The 16,403-nt window shown below is 43.0% G+C and overlaps 1 protein-coding gene across 7 annotated transcripts in view; it reads left to right on the forward strand.

The window, feature by feature from the left end:
- DAB1 (DAB adaptor protein 1) overlaps nucleotides 1-16,403 on the forward strand; it is a 421,097-nt gene that overhangs the window by 279,655 nt on the left and 125,039 nt on the right. For all 7 annotated transcript variants that reach the window (XM_029228762.1, XM_029228765.1, XM_029228761.1 and 4 more), the window contains one exon: nucleotides 3,323-3,421. In XM_029228762.1, coding sequence (XP_029084595.1) covers nucleotides 3,323-3,421 — 99 coding nt within the window. The remainder of the gene's footprint in view (nucleotides 1-3,322; nucleotides 3,422-16,403) is intronic.

A 16,403-nucleotide genomic window follows, 5' to 3' on the forward strand; every position in this document is an offset into this window, starting at 1 on the left:
CGTGAGCCATGGCCGCTGAGCCTGCGCGTCCGGAGCCTGTGCTCCGCAACGGGAGAGGCCACAACAGTGAGAGGCCCGCGTACTGCAAAAAAACAAAAAGCTACTCTTATTGACCAAAGGTGCAAGCCTCTCCCCACCACAAGCTGTTATGTCTTCATGTTGGGAGGACTTAAACAAGAAAGAGAGGCTCCCTTCCCTTTGACACAGTCCTTCCAATGCTTCTATTTATGATGGGGCTTCCATTATGAAGCCCCATTATGGGGGCTTCCATTATGAAGCTTCCATTATGGCGCTACTTCTTGTTCTCTCTTTTGCGTAGGCCTGGATAGTGAAGTTGAAGGTTGGGCTGTGTAGGGATGGCAGCATCAGTTATTTTACTCCAAATCCAGCCAGGAACACAGATTTCAAATCAAGTTTTCATAGGTTCAAAGCCTGGCTTGTTCATTACCCGAGTGAGGGGAAAGTCACTTCACTTTTTTGAGGGCCTTTTTTATTCCAGGCTCCGTTCTCGACACTGGGCACGTAGGATGAATAAAACAAAGTTCTGTGCCCCGTTGAGCTTTTGTTCTGTTGGGCAAAGGCAGACAGTCAACAAATGAACATACAATATGCCAGTGGGTACGACGAGGAAAAAAGATGCAGGGGGAAAGAATGGGATGCAGCTTGGTGTGGAGAGTGGAGGGGTCAGAGGCTGTATCTCTGATCAGGTGACATTGAAGAGAAATAAGAACTACCCCTGCGATTACAAAGACGTACTTTGACCCTTCTCCCATGTCCTTAAAACCATCCCTGAGTGAATTTATGGGAAAGCACGCAGCACGCTGAGGAATCTAGAAACCTTTGAACAAGAGGAAGGGTTAAAGAGACAGGAGACTTCGCTTTGGGGGTGAGTCACTCTCTTTAACTATTTAGAGGGCAGTCATTGGAGGAGGAATCTTATGTCATTGAGTACCATCCCTGAAGGGTCAAAAGAGGAACACTGGGTAGGGTTACAGGAAAGAGATCTGGGGTCGCTAGAAAGAAGACACACGTAAAGGAATAATAACTGACCCCTGCACCAAGAGTCTTGAGAGTGGACCTGTGGTCTCAGCTTTTTCAGCAGCTCTCTGGACCATCTTGGGACTGTCCACCCAGCCTTTCAGACATCAGTTTTCTCATCTGTTGGAAGAGAAATTTGGACTGATTAGTTTGAAGGTTTTCTCTGATTTCAACATTTTGTACATCCACGTGTCAGAGGTGCTTGAGAATGAATGGGAGGCTCCTGAGGGAGTGAATTTCCTGCTGCTAGGTACCAGACAGGAACTGGACCTCGAACGCTAAGAGACAGTCATTCATTTACTAGAAGAAATTAATTTTTATGACATCCCTACAGTGTACCAGGTGTCGTGCTAGGTACTTTCCATAAGTTTTCATTTAATTCTCTCAAACATGCGAGAGAAGTATTTACACTTGAGAAAGTAGAGTGGAGAGTTAAGTCATTTGTCCAAGATCACTGCCAGGAGTATAATCCAGATGTTTCCATTCCGCAGACTATTTCCAGTACCCAAAGGGAGGATGATCACACAGCCTCAGGAGAATGCCCTTTCCTTGTGCTTTGTGGTCACACCTCTCACTCTATTTGCCGAGACTGAGGTTGGGAACATGCTGTTCTCACAACAGCACAAAGGACTTTGGGAAGCATGAAATCATGATTATTTTAGACTTTTCTACTCCTAAAGAAGTCCAGAATGATAACTGTTGAGGACTGGGCTTACTCACCCTCTGTGGAGGCTAATGGGGATGAAGGGGCTGGAAGCCTCAAAACATGTAATGCAGAGTCTGCAACAGCCCTGGAGCATAAATCCCTTGAATGTCCTCATCCTCTGAGTTGTACCCTAATATGATGCCCATGCTTGCCTGTAATTGGCCACCACAGAGGCTGATTTATAAAGCAAGTGTCGGGGGCTTCCCTGGTGGCTCAGTGGTTGAGAGTCCGCCTGCCGATGCAGGGGACACGGGTTCGTGCCCCGGTCCGGGAAGATCCCACATGCCACAGAGCGGCTGGGCCCGTGAGCCATGGCCGCTGAGCCTGCGCGTCTGGAGCCTGTGCTCCGCAACGGGAGAGGCCACAACAGTGAGAGGCCCGCATACAGCAAAAAAAAAAAAAAAAGGTTAAAAAGGTAAATTTTATGTTATGTGTATTTTACCACAAAAAAAACAAGAAAAATGGCAAATGATGTCATATATTAAAAAAGAAGGGCTTCCTGGTGGTGCAGAGGTTGAGAGTCCGCCTGCCAATGCAGGGGACACGGGTTCGTGCCCCCGTCCGGGAAGATCCCACATGCCGCGGAGCGGCTGAGCCCCTGAGCCGTGGCTGCTGAGCCTGCGTGTCCGGAGCCTGTGCTCTGCAACGGGAGAGGCCACAGCAGTGAGAGGCCCACGTACCGCAAAAAAAAAAAAAAGCAAGTGTCTTTACTCTTAACTTGCATAATATCAACTTTGGCGAGGACTCTTGATAGCACATTCTTGTAACAATAATTTCCTGAGTGTCTCCTGACCTTCAGGGACTGTCCTGGGTACAAGGAAGAGAGCAGTGAGCAGAGTAACATACCTACCTTTTGTGACACCTACCTTCTAATTGACTCATACACATATCTTCAGTTTACAAAAAATTTGGAAAAGTGGGGAAACAGATTTTTGAGAAGTGGAATGCACTTGGTAGGTACTTTCCTTGAAAGCACAGGAATGATTGGAAAAATGGTAGAAGAACATACAAAATGTGTGGGTAAAAACTGCAAACCTTAGACATATGACCATCACATTTTTCCAAACAAAATTGAGACATGCAGTCTGGCAATATTTTTTCTTTTCTTTCTGATCTCTAAAATTAATTCATGTGAAAACCTTTCCCAGAAGTATAAAATTAAAATCACATTTAGGAATGTATTCCACGACTCATCTTTATTTAAAAGGTTAAAACCATATCTAATACAAAACCCAGCAAAGATTTTAACAAGAGGACCATATTCTGTTTATCCTGGGGTCTCGAATTCTGAACTGAGCATCTAGGCACAAAGTAGAGACTCTATAAATCTTGGTTCGTCCAATGAATACATGTTCAAATATCTATTTCTACAGTTTTCGAGCAGTGAGGACAAGTATTACCCTAAAACATCAAGAAAATGCAAGCCCGTCGGGGAAGGCAGCATGGAAGTGGGGAGGGAATGGAGTGTGCATGATTGGTGGCTTCGGTTCATGATATCTGACATGCCTTTGCTTTGGGACTGGAGGGAATTTTCAAATGAAAACACTAAAGTAAAAACCACATCCTTCCTTTCAACAGGGCGTTGTTGCTGGCGCTCGTTCCAAAGGAGAACACAAACAGAAAATCTTTTTAACCATCTCCTTTGGAGGAATCAAAATCTTTGATGAGAAGACAGGGGTAAGTAAAAGAATAACATGGCATGGTGAAGTTGAATCCACTGACAGATGTGCCCTTAAAAGCCTCTACTCTCTGGGCAGGGATATCAAACAAGCATAAAAACAGATAAAGCAACTGACAAACTTGATCAACTGTGATTGTCCATCAGAGGGAGGCTCTTTCCTGACTTGGTCACAGTGTGACTGCACCAACACAGTGTGACTGTGTTTCTTGCAGTGTAATTGGGATGAAAGTGTCACACAGTCCTGGTAATGCAATAGGGAGATTGATGTGCTTTGAAGAGCGGTGGGTAATGTGACAGTTTAAGTTAAATTTCTTTGTGTGCCGGCAGCTTTAATGACATGCATCCTAGAGGGAGACACACGGGGGTCAGTTGACTTGGTCAAAGCATCCAGACTCTCTTGAGTTGAACCTGTGGCACCTTGCAATTGCTGTCGTCAAAAAGAATAAATGGAGTTTTCAATCTTGAAAAAACTCTGTCACTGCATGATCAGGAAATGTAAGGACTGATCTGTTTGTTAAACCCACTGAAGTAGTGGTTTGTATTTTCATCAACCTCCCAGCAGCAGTTAGCTCCCAGCTTCATTCCCAGGACTTGCCTTGCATTGTTGGCCTTGTTCATTGATGGTAAGGGAAAAACAGAAAAGCGTTCTGTTCTTTGATCTGTTTTGTCCAGAGAGCAAGAGTCAAGTGGACATGTTTTCCTTTTATTCATTCAATGCTTTATATAGCTTCTAACACACCTCCGCCTATGTCACCTCCTTTGAACTTCACGGGTAATTTGTCAAGCACTGTATAGACAATACTCAACCAGCCAAGTTACCTAACCTTGTTGTTTTGCATTATAATTTCCTCGCCTTTGTTTTGACTCATATTAGGATAGCAGTGGGTAGTAGGATGATAATTTAACAGTAAAAAATGGATTTTCTTGAAGAAAAGTTATTCCTGAATAATAATAGCACAGACATTTGTACACCCATGTTCATAGAAGCATTATTCACAATGGCCAAAAGGTAGAAGCAAACCAACTGTCCATCTATGGATGAATGGATAGACAAAATGTGTGTGTGTGTGTGTGTGTGTGTGTGTGTGTGTATAATGGAATATTATTAAGCGGTAAAAAGGAAGTTCTGACCTGTGCTACAACATGGAAAACGTTATGCAAAGTAAAGAAAGCCTGTCACACATAGACAAATTCAGTAGGATTCCACTTAAATGAGGTATCTAGAGGAGTCAAATTCACAGAGACAGAAAGTAGAATGGTGGTTGACTGGGCCTGGGGGGAGGGGTGATAAAGAGTTAGTGTTTAATGAGTACAGAGTTAAACGTCTGGGGAGAGGGCAACAGTGCTGGTGATGGATGGCTGTGACGGCTGTTCAACAATATGAATGTACTTTATGCCACTGAACTGTGCACTTAAAAATGGTTATAATGGTAAATTTTATGTTATGTATGTATTACCACAATAAGAAAATCTAGTAGTAATAATTACCGTTTGTTGAGTACATACTAGGTACATATTAGTCACTTTGCGTACATTATTCAGTTTTGTCCTCAGAAGGGTCCTATGAGAGAGTAATAATAACAGGTCACTGCATCAAGCACATAGTATGTTCCAGTCATTGTTGTACGCCCTTTAGAAGTACCAATCCATTTAATCCTTCCAACAACCCTGTGAGTAGATAGTGTTGTTATCTCCATTTTATAGTTGAAGATATTAAGGAGAGAAAAGGATAAGCCTCTTCTGCTTTAATAAAAGTATGGTTTCTAAAATCAGGGAAGATTTTCCTTTTCCTGGGCAGACTATCGTTTGGAGACCTGTGCTCAGTTCTGAACCTCACATTTTAGAAAAGATATAATCGAATCAAAGTATGTCCTGATGAGGGGACCAGGGCAGCTGGGGGACTGAATACTATGCTGGGCCAACACTTCTGAACACAGATGTGGCCACGTGGGATCCTGGCTAACACACAGGAGGCAGAGAGCTTTGGACTTGTAGAAACTTGGAGGATATCATTGACCCCTTAGCATCCTTCATGGTAGGGATCCAAGGAGCGTGGATCAAGCCTAACTGAGAGATGCTTTCACAAGGATTTATATGCCCAATATAAGTCATGATCTCTAGTCTCTTCCCAAGTCCATGCCTGCCCATCACATGACACTGGCATCACCAAAGGGACTGGAGTAAAGCAGAGTATCAGATGTTTTCTTTTGTCTAGGGCCATGTGTTTGGCTTTGCTATTCCATCATGTACCCTACCATCAAATAAGTTCTCATCACCAAACTTTAACTAATGAGAAGAGGTCGTTTATATTCTTTACCTTTCTCTAAATCCTCACGCAAGGATGGCTAACCTGGCCCCAAAGAAAGATACCACCAAACCTTATAATCTGATTTTTCTGATTCTTTATCTGGACACAAAGAGAACAGCAGTAAAGTCATTATTTCAGCTCAAAGCCATTTGGCTTTGTTGAAAAAAAATGTCATCTCCTAGTGGAGAATCGGGGTGAAGGCAGAGTTAAATGTTTTCTGTCTGGCTTGGTCTGCTCCAGTTCTGTTTGATTAACCTTAGGCCCTGTATCATTGGGCTTCTGCTACCCTAGCTTGTTAATTTGTCTCAACACAAGCCTGGGGAAAAGTGGTGGAGAGAATCGAACATTTAAGCCTGAACTAGAGAGGATGGTGGGAGCAAGGCCCTCCATATTAATAGCGTTCATCTCTCCAAAGAGTTGTCTAGTAGAAAAAGAAGCTGACTTGTTCTGTGTGACTCAAGGGACAGAACCGAGACCAGGTGATAGAAGTTTCTAGGAAGCAGTTTCAGTTTATGAGGAAGAAGAATTTCCTGCGAGTCAGAGCTGTTCAACATGTAGATGGACCACCTTCTGTGCAAGGGAGTTCACCAGCCCTAGGAGGATTCAAGCAGCAGTCATGTTATGGGGATATTTTAGAAGGAAGTCAAGTAGAAGGTGAGATGTTGACCAAAGTCACATCTTTGGGGAATCACCAAAGTTGATTCCCCAGACTAGTTTAATAGTCTGTTTCTCCCTTAAAGTCAACCCTGTCGATGTGATTTATCTTCAGATAAATGGAGGTTTTTCAAAACCTCCATTGGAGATTATGAGCAGGAACAGTTTACTGAACCTTTGTCGTTGCACAGCAGGGGACCGGCTGAATTATGCAGGATAAGAGTCTAAGTGAAGTGTTTTGTCCTACATATCAAAGAAATGGAAAACGAGGTCTTTGTCATTTGGAATGACAAATTTTAGTTGTTTATCATGTCTAAAGTATTCCTGCTCAAGCTTGGCTGCACTATTTTTTTCAAAACCGAGAAAAGAAGCATTAGCAGAACGTGACAATAGCTACAATTTAAAAAATCCAAAAGCTGTCAGAAGCGTTTTGATCCCAATTAAAGAGACCCTTTGCAGCAATTTACACCTTGTCTTGAATTTCAAAGGGTTCTTGATCCCAAACCTTATGTGAGTAAATTTTATTAGTAGTATGTTGCAGGAAATAAATCAATAACAAAAGCTGTTCATATGTTCAGATATCTAGGTATTGCTAATATGTCAAAAGGATCAGTGAGAATGCAGACTATGTCATAAATGAACTCACTGTTACTAGTAATAGTAGGAGTGGTAGCAGTAGCAGTAGGAGTAGAAATGGTTTCATGTCAGCATGTTATTAGGTCCTCAAATCAGACCAGTGGACACCAAGGCAGGAGTGATGTCATCTTCATTTCACAAATAAGGAAACTGAGATTCTGGGAGTGTTCCTGACTTGGCTGGAGACTCAGATCAGACCTTCCAACCCCAAATCCTATGTCTTTCCAGGGAAACTCACTAGCTTTCTTCTCTCCCCACTTATAATTTTATTCCATAGAATTATTATAATTTGTGTCATTAAAAAATCAGAAATATTGGGACTTCCCTGGTGGCTCAGTGGTTAAGAATCTACCTGCCAATGCAGGGGACACAGGTTTGAGCCCTGGTCCGGGAAGATCACACATGCCGCGGAGCAACTAAGACTGTGCACCACAACTAGTGAGCCTGTGCTCTAGAGCCCATGAGCCACAACTACTGAGCCCGCATGCCGCAACTACTGAAGCCACGCGCCTAGAGCCCGTGCTCCGCAACAAAGAGAAGCCACTGCAATGAGAAGCCCACACACCGCAACAAAGAGTAGCCCCCGCTCACCGCAACTAGAGAAAGCCCGTGCGCGGCAACAAAGACCCAACACAGCCAAGAATAAATAAATAAATAAATGTTTAAAAATCATAAATATTGCAGGAGCCTAAAGATGAGTCTGTTTCTCAGGATAGAGGGCAGTGGTCTGTATCATCTTTTCCAGATAATGCAACATCTTGTTGCCACAATCACAGATGGATTTTGCTTGTTCATTTAGTTTAGCCAGCACTGATTGGCACTATTATTTGCACCATTCTAAGTACATTATAGCAATTCTATGAAGTAAATGCTATTATCATCACCATTTTGCAGATGAGAAAACTGAGGTCCAAATAATTAATTACACAGCTCTCAAGTGGCAGAGCTGAGATTCAAACCCAGGTAGTCTCGTCCAGAGTACTTAATGCTAGTAATATATCACACCTTCCTTAGTGTGTTTGGGCTGCTATAACAGAAATACTGTAAACTAGGTGGCTTATAAACAGCAAATGTTTATTTCACAGTCCTAGAGGCTGAAAAGTCCAGGATCATAGCCCCAGGATTTGGTGTCTGGTGAGTGCCCACTTCCTTATAGATGGTGCCTTTTTCTGTGTCCTCTTATGATGCAAGGGGGAGAGGGGGAGGATGCTTACTAGGGCCACTTTTATAAGGGCACTAATCCCATGTATAAGGGCTCCACCCTCATGACCTAATAAGCTCTCAAAGGCCCCACCTCCTAATACCATCACCTTGAGGGTTAGAATTTCAGCATATGAAATTTGAGGGGATATAAGCATTTCAGACCATAGCAATATCAAAGTTTATAAACGATTTCCTTTTATATGTATTAGAGCAGATTGAATATTATCCCTGTCTTACTGTCACCGTTATTCACTTTCATTTTAATGAGCTTTCCTGAGTGAAGATAAAAGGGGTGGAGTTACAACTGGGACTGTCTTGTGGATAGAATGTTGGCAGTGTAACCAGTACATGGTCAGGCAAGAGCATATCGGATGCCTGTTTTACGCCACATGATTATCTGTTTCCTGAGGATTCAAAGATGAAGAAGATGTGTCCTTGCCCCTGAGGTGTTCACAGTCTGGTGGCGAAACCAGACTCACAAAATGAACTAACAGCTGCTGAGACACAGGTGTGAATGGAGTTGTCGGTACTCAGGGGATGGAGACCGAGCTTTGCCTGAAATAGTCAGGGGTTTTCACAGAAAAGGGCACACTGACTTGGCAGTGGAGGAGTGAGTTGGAGAGGACCAGGTAAACGAAACGAGTCAGGGAAGAGAAAAACGTATTTCTAAATGCACAGATGTCTAAGGGAGAAAGATATGTGTGTGTGTTCATTTTTCCCTTCAGGAAATATTTATTGAACACGTCTGTCAACACACATATGAACGAGGCTGTATCTTTTTGTTCATCACTGTTATCTATCTGGTTAGCACATGATGTCCACATAGTAGGTGCTCAGTAGTACTTATTGCACAGAAAATAAAATGACTTAGTGATTACGACCCAGCGAATGTACACAGAAAAACTAGGGCATAGCAGGGGAGAGGTGGAGAGTGGCCCAGGATTGAATATTGTCCCTCATAATAGAGGGGTAATGATGTTTTAACTGTAATGGCTGCACTTACATTTCACGGCTGATTTAATAATTTATTCTTCAGTGAAAACCGGATATCACCTTATTCGTGTCTCTTCAAAAACAGGACTGTTCTTCCTTTATTTCTAACTAGATATTTTGAGTGGACTTGGGGAGAGCAGCTGAGGTGGAGCAAAGGAAACTGGTCCTAGGGAGGGAGACAGGTAGGAAGATGAAGGCGTTGCAGAGCAGAATGCTGGGACCTGGGACACCCCTGTCATCCTGAGAGCCATTGAAGCAGTACATAGGACTCTCACAAGGTGACTAGCCCATAAGCAGGACCGTCTATAGCAGGCTTTTGTGGATTCTGTCTCGTTGGACACCCAACAATTCTTGGAGGTTTTATTACCCCTTTTTACAGATGAGTCATCTAAGGTACAAGTAGGGTGAGTGGCTTGCCCGAGGCTACTATGAGTAGCAAGAATTGCATTCAAATTCACATTTATAACTCCTAAGCTTGTTTTGTTTCTTTTACTCCAGAGATTCTCCACTTGACTGGTTCTATCCCCAGAAGGGGCTGCTTTGGAACTTAATGTAGGCATTTTGGGTGGTCACGACTTTTGGGGAAGGGGGTGGTGATGCAGGAATTTACTCGGGGCAAGGATGCTAGCCACTCTGCAATGTACAGGACATTCACACACAACACAAATGTTTCCTGTGCCATATGACTTTAAATGTCTTATCACACATTCATGTAGATGAAAAACCTGTTTATAATTACCTGAATCTAAAACCTAACTCTATCTATAAAAAAAGTGATTTTGTACAATATTCATAGTAGTGAGTTTTCCAGAAATGCAGCTAAACAGAGAGCAAGATGTGCTTTGTTCTGTTGAAACCTCATCAAGAGTTGGTCATCACTTTGGAAAACCACTCCCCTGTGATGCTTTTCGTATTTGAGTCACCAGCAGGGCACTACTCCATCAGTTTCATGTATAGCTATCATGTTCACCATAACTGGGCTTATATGGCGCATCTTTAAAAATGTCAAATATAAAGGGAAGAGTTGAATGATCTCTTAAAACTGAATTTATTATAAGAAAAGCACAAACATAAGACAGTGTCATTATGTTCTAGCGTAGTTGTAACTAAGCCTTTATATGTAGAAATTCATATTATTTTTAATTAGAAATCATCTTCTTTTATTTCTCCTTTATAAGTAGGATATTTTGACTTGCTTAAACTTCATGTGTACAGGTAGATTATATAATCATTTCCAGATAATAAAAGAATTACAAAATATGGGTTTATAAGAAGGAGGTGTTGGGTCAGATAAAGTTAAGAATCCCTGTCTAGACCATGCTGCCATTTTCATTGGTTCATTCATTCATTCATTCCACAAATGCTTATTGAGTGAAAGGGATATTCTACGTGATGGATAGGGATGAACTAGCCTGAAACCTTTTCTTCAAGGAACCTACAACCTAGGAGGCAAGACCTATGTATATAACTAAAAACTCAAAGCAAGAATAACAGTATGATAAGAGAAAAATATAAAATTATCATGAGAGTTCAAAAGAAGAAATGGGGCTTCCCTGGTGGTGCAGTGGTTGAGAGTCCGCCTGCCGATGCAGGGGACACGGGTTCGTGCCCTGGTCCGGGAAGATCCCACATGCCGCGGAGCAGCTGGGCCCGTGAGCCATGGCCGCTAAGCCTGCGCACCCGGAGCCTGTGCTCCGCAACGGGAGAGGCCGCGACAGTGAGAGGCCCGCGTACCGCAAAAAAAAAAAAAAAAAAAATGTTAAAAAAAAAAAAAGAAGAAATGATTTCTTCCATCTGAAAAGAAATATGGAATGATTTAGGAACAAAGGGCTGAACTTTGAAGGATGGGCAGGGTTTCAAGTGAGAGATATAAGAGGACCAGTATCCAGGCAAAGGGAATTATGGGGAGTGTTTACTAAGGCCCTAAAGTGAGAAAGTCATGAAGAAGGGCAGGTGTGGAGAAGAGTTGAGATGTCTGGATATTCTGGATTGGAGGATGTGTGATTGCTATCAGAGAGAGAAAACTGAGAGGGTTGGCAGGGCCCTGTTGCGAGGCCTGGAATGTACGACTAAAGAGTTTTGGTTGAATCATGTCCATTACAGCCTGAGTTATTATTCATTGTATTCTGTGGCCCTGAAGCTGCACTAGCTATACAGAGAGGTAGGTACAGTGACTCTAAGGCCACCCTCGACCCATCAGATGTCTTTGTGCAAATCAGGGAAAAGTCCCTTTCTTTAAGGCTCATTGCCCGGGATGACTTTTGCTGGGAAACGGTTGCAATAAGTGTACATGTTTTTGATGACTATACGATGACTACCTCCCCGTAGATCTATGCAGTGTACCCCCTGGCCAGCTGTACGTAGCAGACCTGGGAGTATCATTCGTGCATGAGCAGAACGCCGGGGGTACCATCTTGCCAGTTCCTGTACCGACCATTCACTGCCCAGCTTGCAGGACTAGCGAAAGGAGACCCCTCCACTCTCTATATCCCTTTGCCCTTCTTCACTCAGTGAACACCTCAAGGTCCAGTAATGTCAACAACAGTAGCAACAGCAACACAGCGCGACAGTGACCACTTATCAAGCCCTTTCTCAAGCCAGGTGCTTTAGTAAACTAAGTGCTTTATGCATTTCATCCTCCGAGCAGTATTCATGTTGGGTCTGTCTGAATCCACAGCCCACACTCCTCACTGGTATGGTACTGGCACCAGAGAGTGGGCATGGTGGAAGGAGCTGCCTTGGATCCGTTCCTGGCCAGCTATGGAGGCAGCTATCCGTTCCTGCCCAGTTCTAAAGCAATTTTTATGAATGACTTTGTATCACTTTTACTCATCTGTAAGATGGGGATAATCAAAGTACCTATGTTTTAGGATTAGTGCAAGATTAAATGAGGATTTAATTTAATCCCCTAAGACTTAGAATAGTGCCTAGTATAATAAAAAGCTCTAGGTGTTAATATTATAATATTAGCTCTATTATCCCCTCTCTGATATGGACTTTCTTATGTCCTCCCTTCAGAATTAAGAAATCCTTTCATATTCCTCCTACAGCATCCTCTGTTCACCTTTATCACAGCACACGGTCGTCTGTATCAGAATGAGCTGACCCATGCTTCCATCAGAGTACAAGCTCCACGAGGCCCCTAGTCTCATCCATTGCTGTATCTGCAGGGTTTCGCACAGGTCCTGGTATGTGACAGAGATGCTAATGGCACATTGAAGGAAGGGAGGAAAGTCAGTCAGGGAGAGATGGAACAAAAGCGAGGGAAGGATGGAACAGGAAGTAACGAATAAGTAAACTTATAATGAAATGCTCATTGTCTGGGCTAGATATTGGAGCCCAAGATGCTACGTATCAAAGATGCAAGTTCTGCCATGCAGGCAGTGAGCATGGAAAGAATAATATATGTGATTCAGAGTACTCTGGTCCTAGGATGTCAGGGGTTGAAGGTCCCTTAGGCACTGACTAACCCACTCATTTACAAGTGAAGAAACTCAGAAGCCAAAGAGAAGAGGCGGCTCCTGAAGGACTTCCCTAGTGGCACAGCGGTGAAGACTCTGCACTCCCAATTCAGGGGGCCTGGGTTCAGTCCCTGGTTAGGGAACTAGATCCCACATGCATGGTGCGACTAAGACCTGGCACAGCCAAATAAATAAATGTTAAGAAAAAAAAATGTAAGTGGCTCCTGAGACCTCCCAGCAAACTGTATGCAAAACACCTAGGCTGGAACATCGAATCTGAGGCACTCTCTAATGCCCTCAGAACAGGAAGTGGGAAGCATCCTCTTCCCTTCCTCCTCTTCTTTACTTTGCCTTCCTTCCTCATTACCTTTTTCTCCCTCTCTCTCTACCATCTCCATAGTCTTTGCTCATTTGCTTCAACATTCAGGCTCCCAAAGCCCGACAGCTGCCCCAGGTCCATTTTCATATCAAAGAGACTGAACATCTGAGGGGAAAAATTGGGCCTCTGTATGTTTAGTGTCTTGTTGGGTGATATTGGATTTTAATTTATCACAATAAAAAATCAATTTATAGCTCAAATCCAACATATTTTTTAGAAATTGGCCCTGTCCGGAAGCTGCCTCTGTTAGATAATTTAGACGGGGGATAATTCATGACGGGAAAAAAAATGGATATTCATATTACCCTGGAAAGTGAGACCACGAATGTTTTCGAGCAGATTTGATAAACTCAGAAATGTACTATCTTTCCCTTAATGAATCATTTTATCAGTTTTGGTCTTTCAGGAGGTAAAGACGTACTATTTGCTGGGCTAGCTGCTTTTACATGCTTGGTCTCATTTAATTCAATCCCCTAAGAACTCAGCTAAGAAAGTACTATTTGTCCTGTTAAACAGATGAGGAAACTGAGACACAGAGAGGTTAAGGGAATTGCACAAGGCTGAATAGCCAGCAAATTGCAGAGCCGGGCACTGGCTCCGGCATGGCAGAGTGATAAGGCCTGTGCTCTTTTCAGTTCCCAGTGTGGTCTCTCTCCTTTTCAAGGGCATCCTTAGGGCCTCTGGAAAGCACGTGACCGTGCGTTTATTCTCCAGGGGAGAAATCTAACTGCTCTGAGGGTTTTTGTCGTGCAGACCAGCCCTGTGACTAAAGGTTTGTCAGCTACTCTTTGGGCCTCTGAGGGGTGTGTGAGCTGCTGCTCAAGGTGGCAGTGCCTGGATGTGCAGTGTGACCTCGGGGATGGATCCTCTGCCTATTCTCTGGGACTCTCTCCTCATCTGAACCCTGGGGTCATTCCTCAGCCTTTTTCTTAAAGGTCCAGATAGTGAGCATAAGTGGGCTTTACGGTCTCCCGTAACCATTTACTTTGGCCACTGTTATGTGACGGCCCCTGCAGACAATATGTAGACAAAGGAGCTTGGTGTCTGCTGGCTCTGGTCTGGGTGATTACCGAGGAGTCTTCTAATCTGCTCATTCTGACCCCATGACGAGCTCTGTAGGAGTGCAGGATGAGCACCCGCTGAAGATCTCTGGTCTTCATCTCTGGGCCCTTTGTTCCCTGCTCTTTGGTGGCTGACTTTGGGGATGAATGCTTTTTATAAACTTTGATGATAAATATTCAGCTCTGGGAATTGTGTTAGTTATTTCTACCATTTGTGGAGCGCTAATTGCCAGACACTGTGCCAAGTGCTTCCCATATATTTTTCTCATTGAATTCTTGCAATCCATTGTTTAGTAACATATTATCATTCCCATCTTACAGATGAGGTGACTCACCCTCAGGGAGGTTCAGTCACTTGACCAGGGCTACTCTTAAATTTTGATCCATTTATTTATTCAGCAGATGTTCATTGAGTACCTACTGTGTGCCAAGGAGTATTCTCAGGGGTGTGCAGACATTGGTAAATAAAAGGAAGGACTCTACCTTGTAGAGTTTACATTCTAATGCGGGGAGACAGACAAGAAACAATAGACATACATAAATAATATACTCTGTTAGAAAGTAATCAGTGCTATGAAAAAAGATAAAAAGTATAGCGAGGTCACAGCATTTCCCCACTGTACTTCCTTTCTCCTTGCTAAAGGGCCTGTGACATACGTGCCTCGTAAATCACAGATGTGAACATGCTCTGGGAGCTTCCTATAGTTTTGAGGGTCAACTGAGTAATGGAAGAAGACACTTCTGAAAATTCTCATCCAAATTCCAGGGGCCGTTACACGTGATAAATCAGAGCTGTCAGTTTGGGTGTCTCTGCTTTTATTTAGAAGGTTGATTGCTTTATATGGGTTCTACTGTTTATTGTTTTTCTATCTCGCACATTTATTTTAAATTTTAATTTAAAACTCATTTTCCATGACTGTGCTTCAGTTATTTAATAGGTGGTTCTATTTTTATGAAGACACCCCTTACAGGAGCTGTTTGTGTAGAAATGGTGATGCTATAATTAGGCCCAGCACTGATAAGGTGGTTCTCTGTGCTTCTCTCAAGTACTTCTCCGCGGCAGCCCGAGGTGGAGCAGCATTAATAATTCTGGGGACAATAAAGGAATGTGTTTCCTAGAAGGTGAGCCCAGGTCAAGGTGAGAGCCTGGTAAAATCCACCAGAGGAGAGACTCTGTCTGGGGAAGTGTGCATGGTGGAACCTGGGGCCTGGATGACCAGTGTTATGCAAGGAAGTCTGGGTTTGTTGTCAGAGGGCCTGAATTTGTATCGTCACTCGGTTAAAAAGGTGCAGATCGAGCTGTAATGATAAAAACAACGACGACAATAATAGTGATGATAGCAATAGCACTTACCGTTGTCCCAGATCTTGTCGTAAGTGCTTTACGCACATCTCATTTCATACTTTTATGAATCACTGAACCTCTTAGTGGCTCTGTGTTCTCCTCGGGAGTATATGAGCAGTAATTAACTAGCCAAGCTTTATAGAAGTCTTTCCAAATAGAGGAATTATCTCTGGTTTACACAGGATGGCACTGAGTTTCAGAGAGGTGAAGTGAACTGCTAAGATGTCTCAGTTAATGCGGGCTGCCCTGCCCACCACATTTATTTCATTTCACACTGCTTTGCTGGCCACAACAAGGAAGCTGGTGTGTGAGTCTGTCTTACATGGATGGTTAGATGTTACCTGGAATAAAACACTTCGGTGATATCCTGGCTGACTTTTTCATCATTTGTTCTTTTGTGCTGTAGTTACTGACCTTATTCATTCATTCATTTAAACAAAAATATTTATTTGTATATATGTTGATTCTAGAATTAAAAAGTACATATATATTTTTTTAAAATTCTAGCATCAACAGTGAGATAAATCTAATGCCCTCCCATTTTTCTGTCTTATGCTCATGGTCACTACTTCTTTCTTGCACCTTTCCCTGCTTTTCTACAGATTAGGAATAACCATGCTAAGCTGGTAAAGCATTTTGCATTCCCTGATTAGTTACAAACATGAAAAGTAGAGAGAATTTTAAACAAAGAAACAAACAAAAATCCTAGACTATGAGTAATTGGAAGCCAGGGTCCATTATTTCGTTACTCTTATATCTACCACCTTCTGGTACGTGGTAAGCTCCCAGGAGATATTTGTGGCATTGTGCTGAATTCCTTCATTGTACAAGTCAAGCAGCCCTCTGATCCACCTTCTTGTCTAGCTGTGTCCACCTAAAACCTTTGGGCATTGTGGGTGGCATCTAAATTCTAAGAATAATTATCTCCCTGAGAACAG

The sequence above is a fragment of the Monodon monoceros genome, unplaced genomic scaffold (assembly GCF_005190385.1).
Source record: "Monodon monoceros isolate NGI ecotype Baffin Bay Population unplaced genomic scaffold, NGI_Narwhal_1 Super_Scaffold_18, whole genome shotgun sequence".
NCBI lineage: Eukaryota > Metazoa > Chordata > Mammalia > Artiodactyla > Monodontidae > Monodon > Monodon monoceros.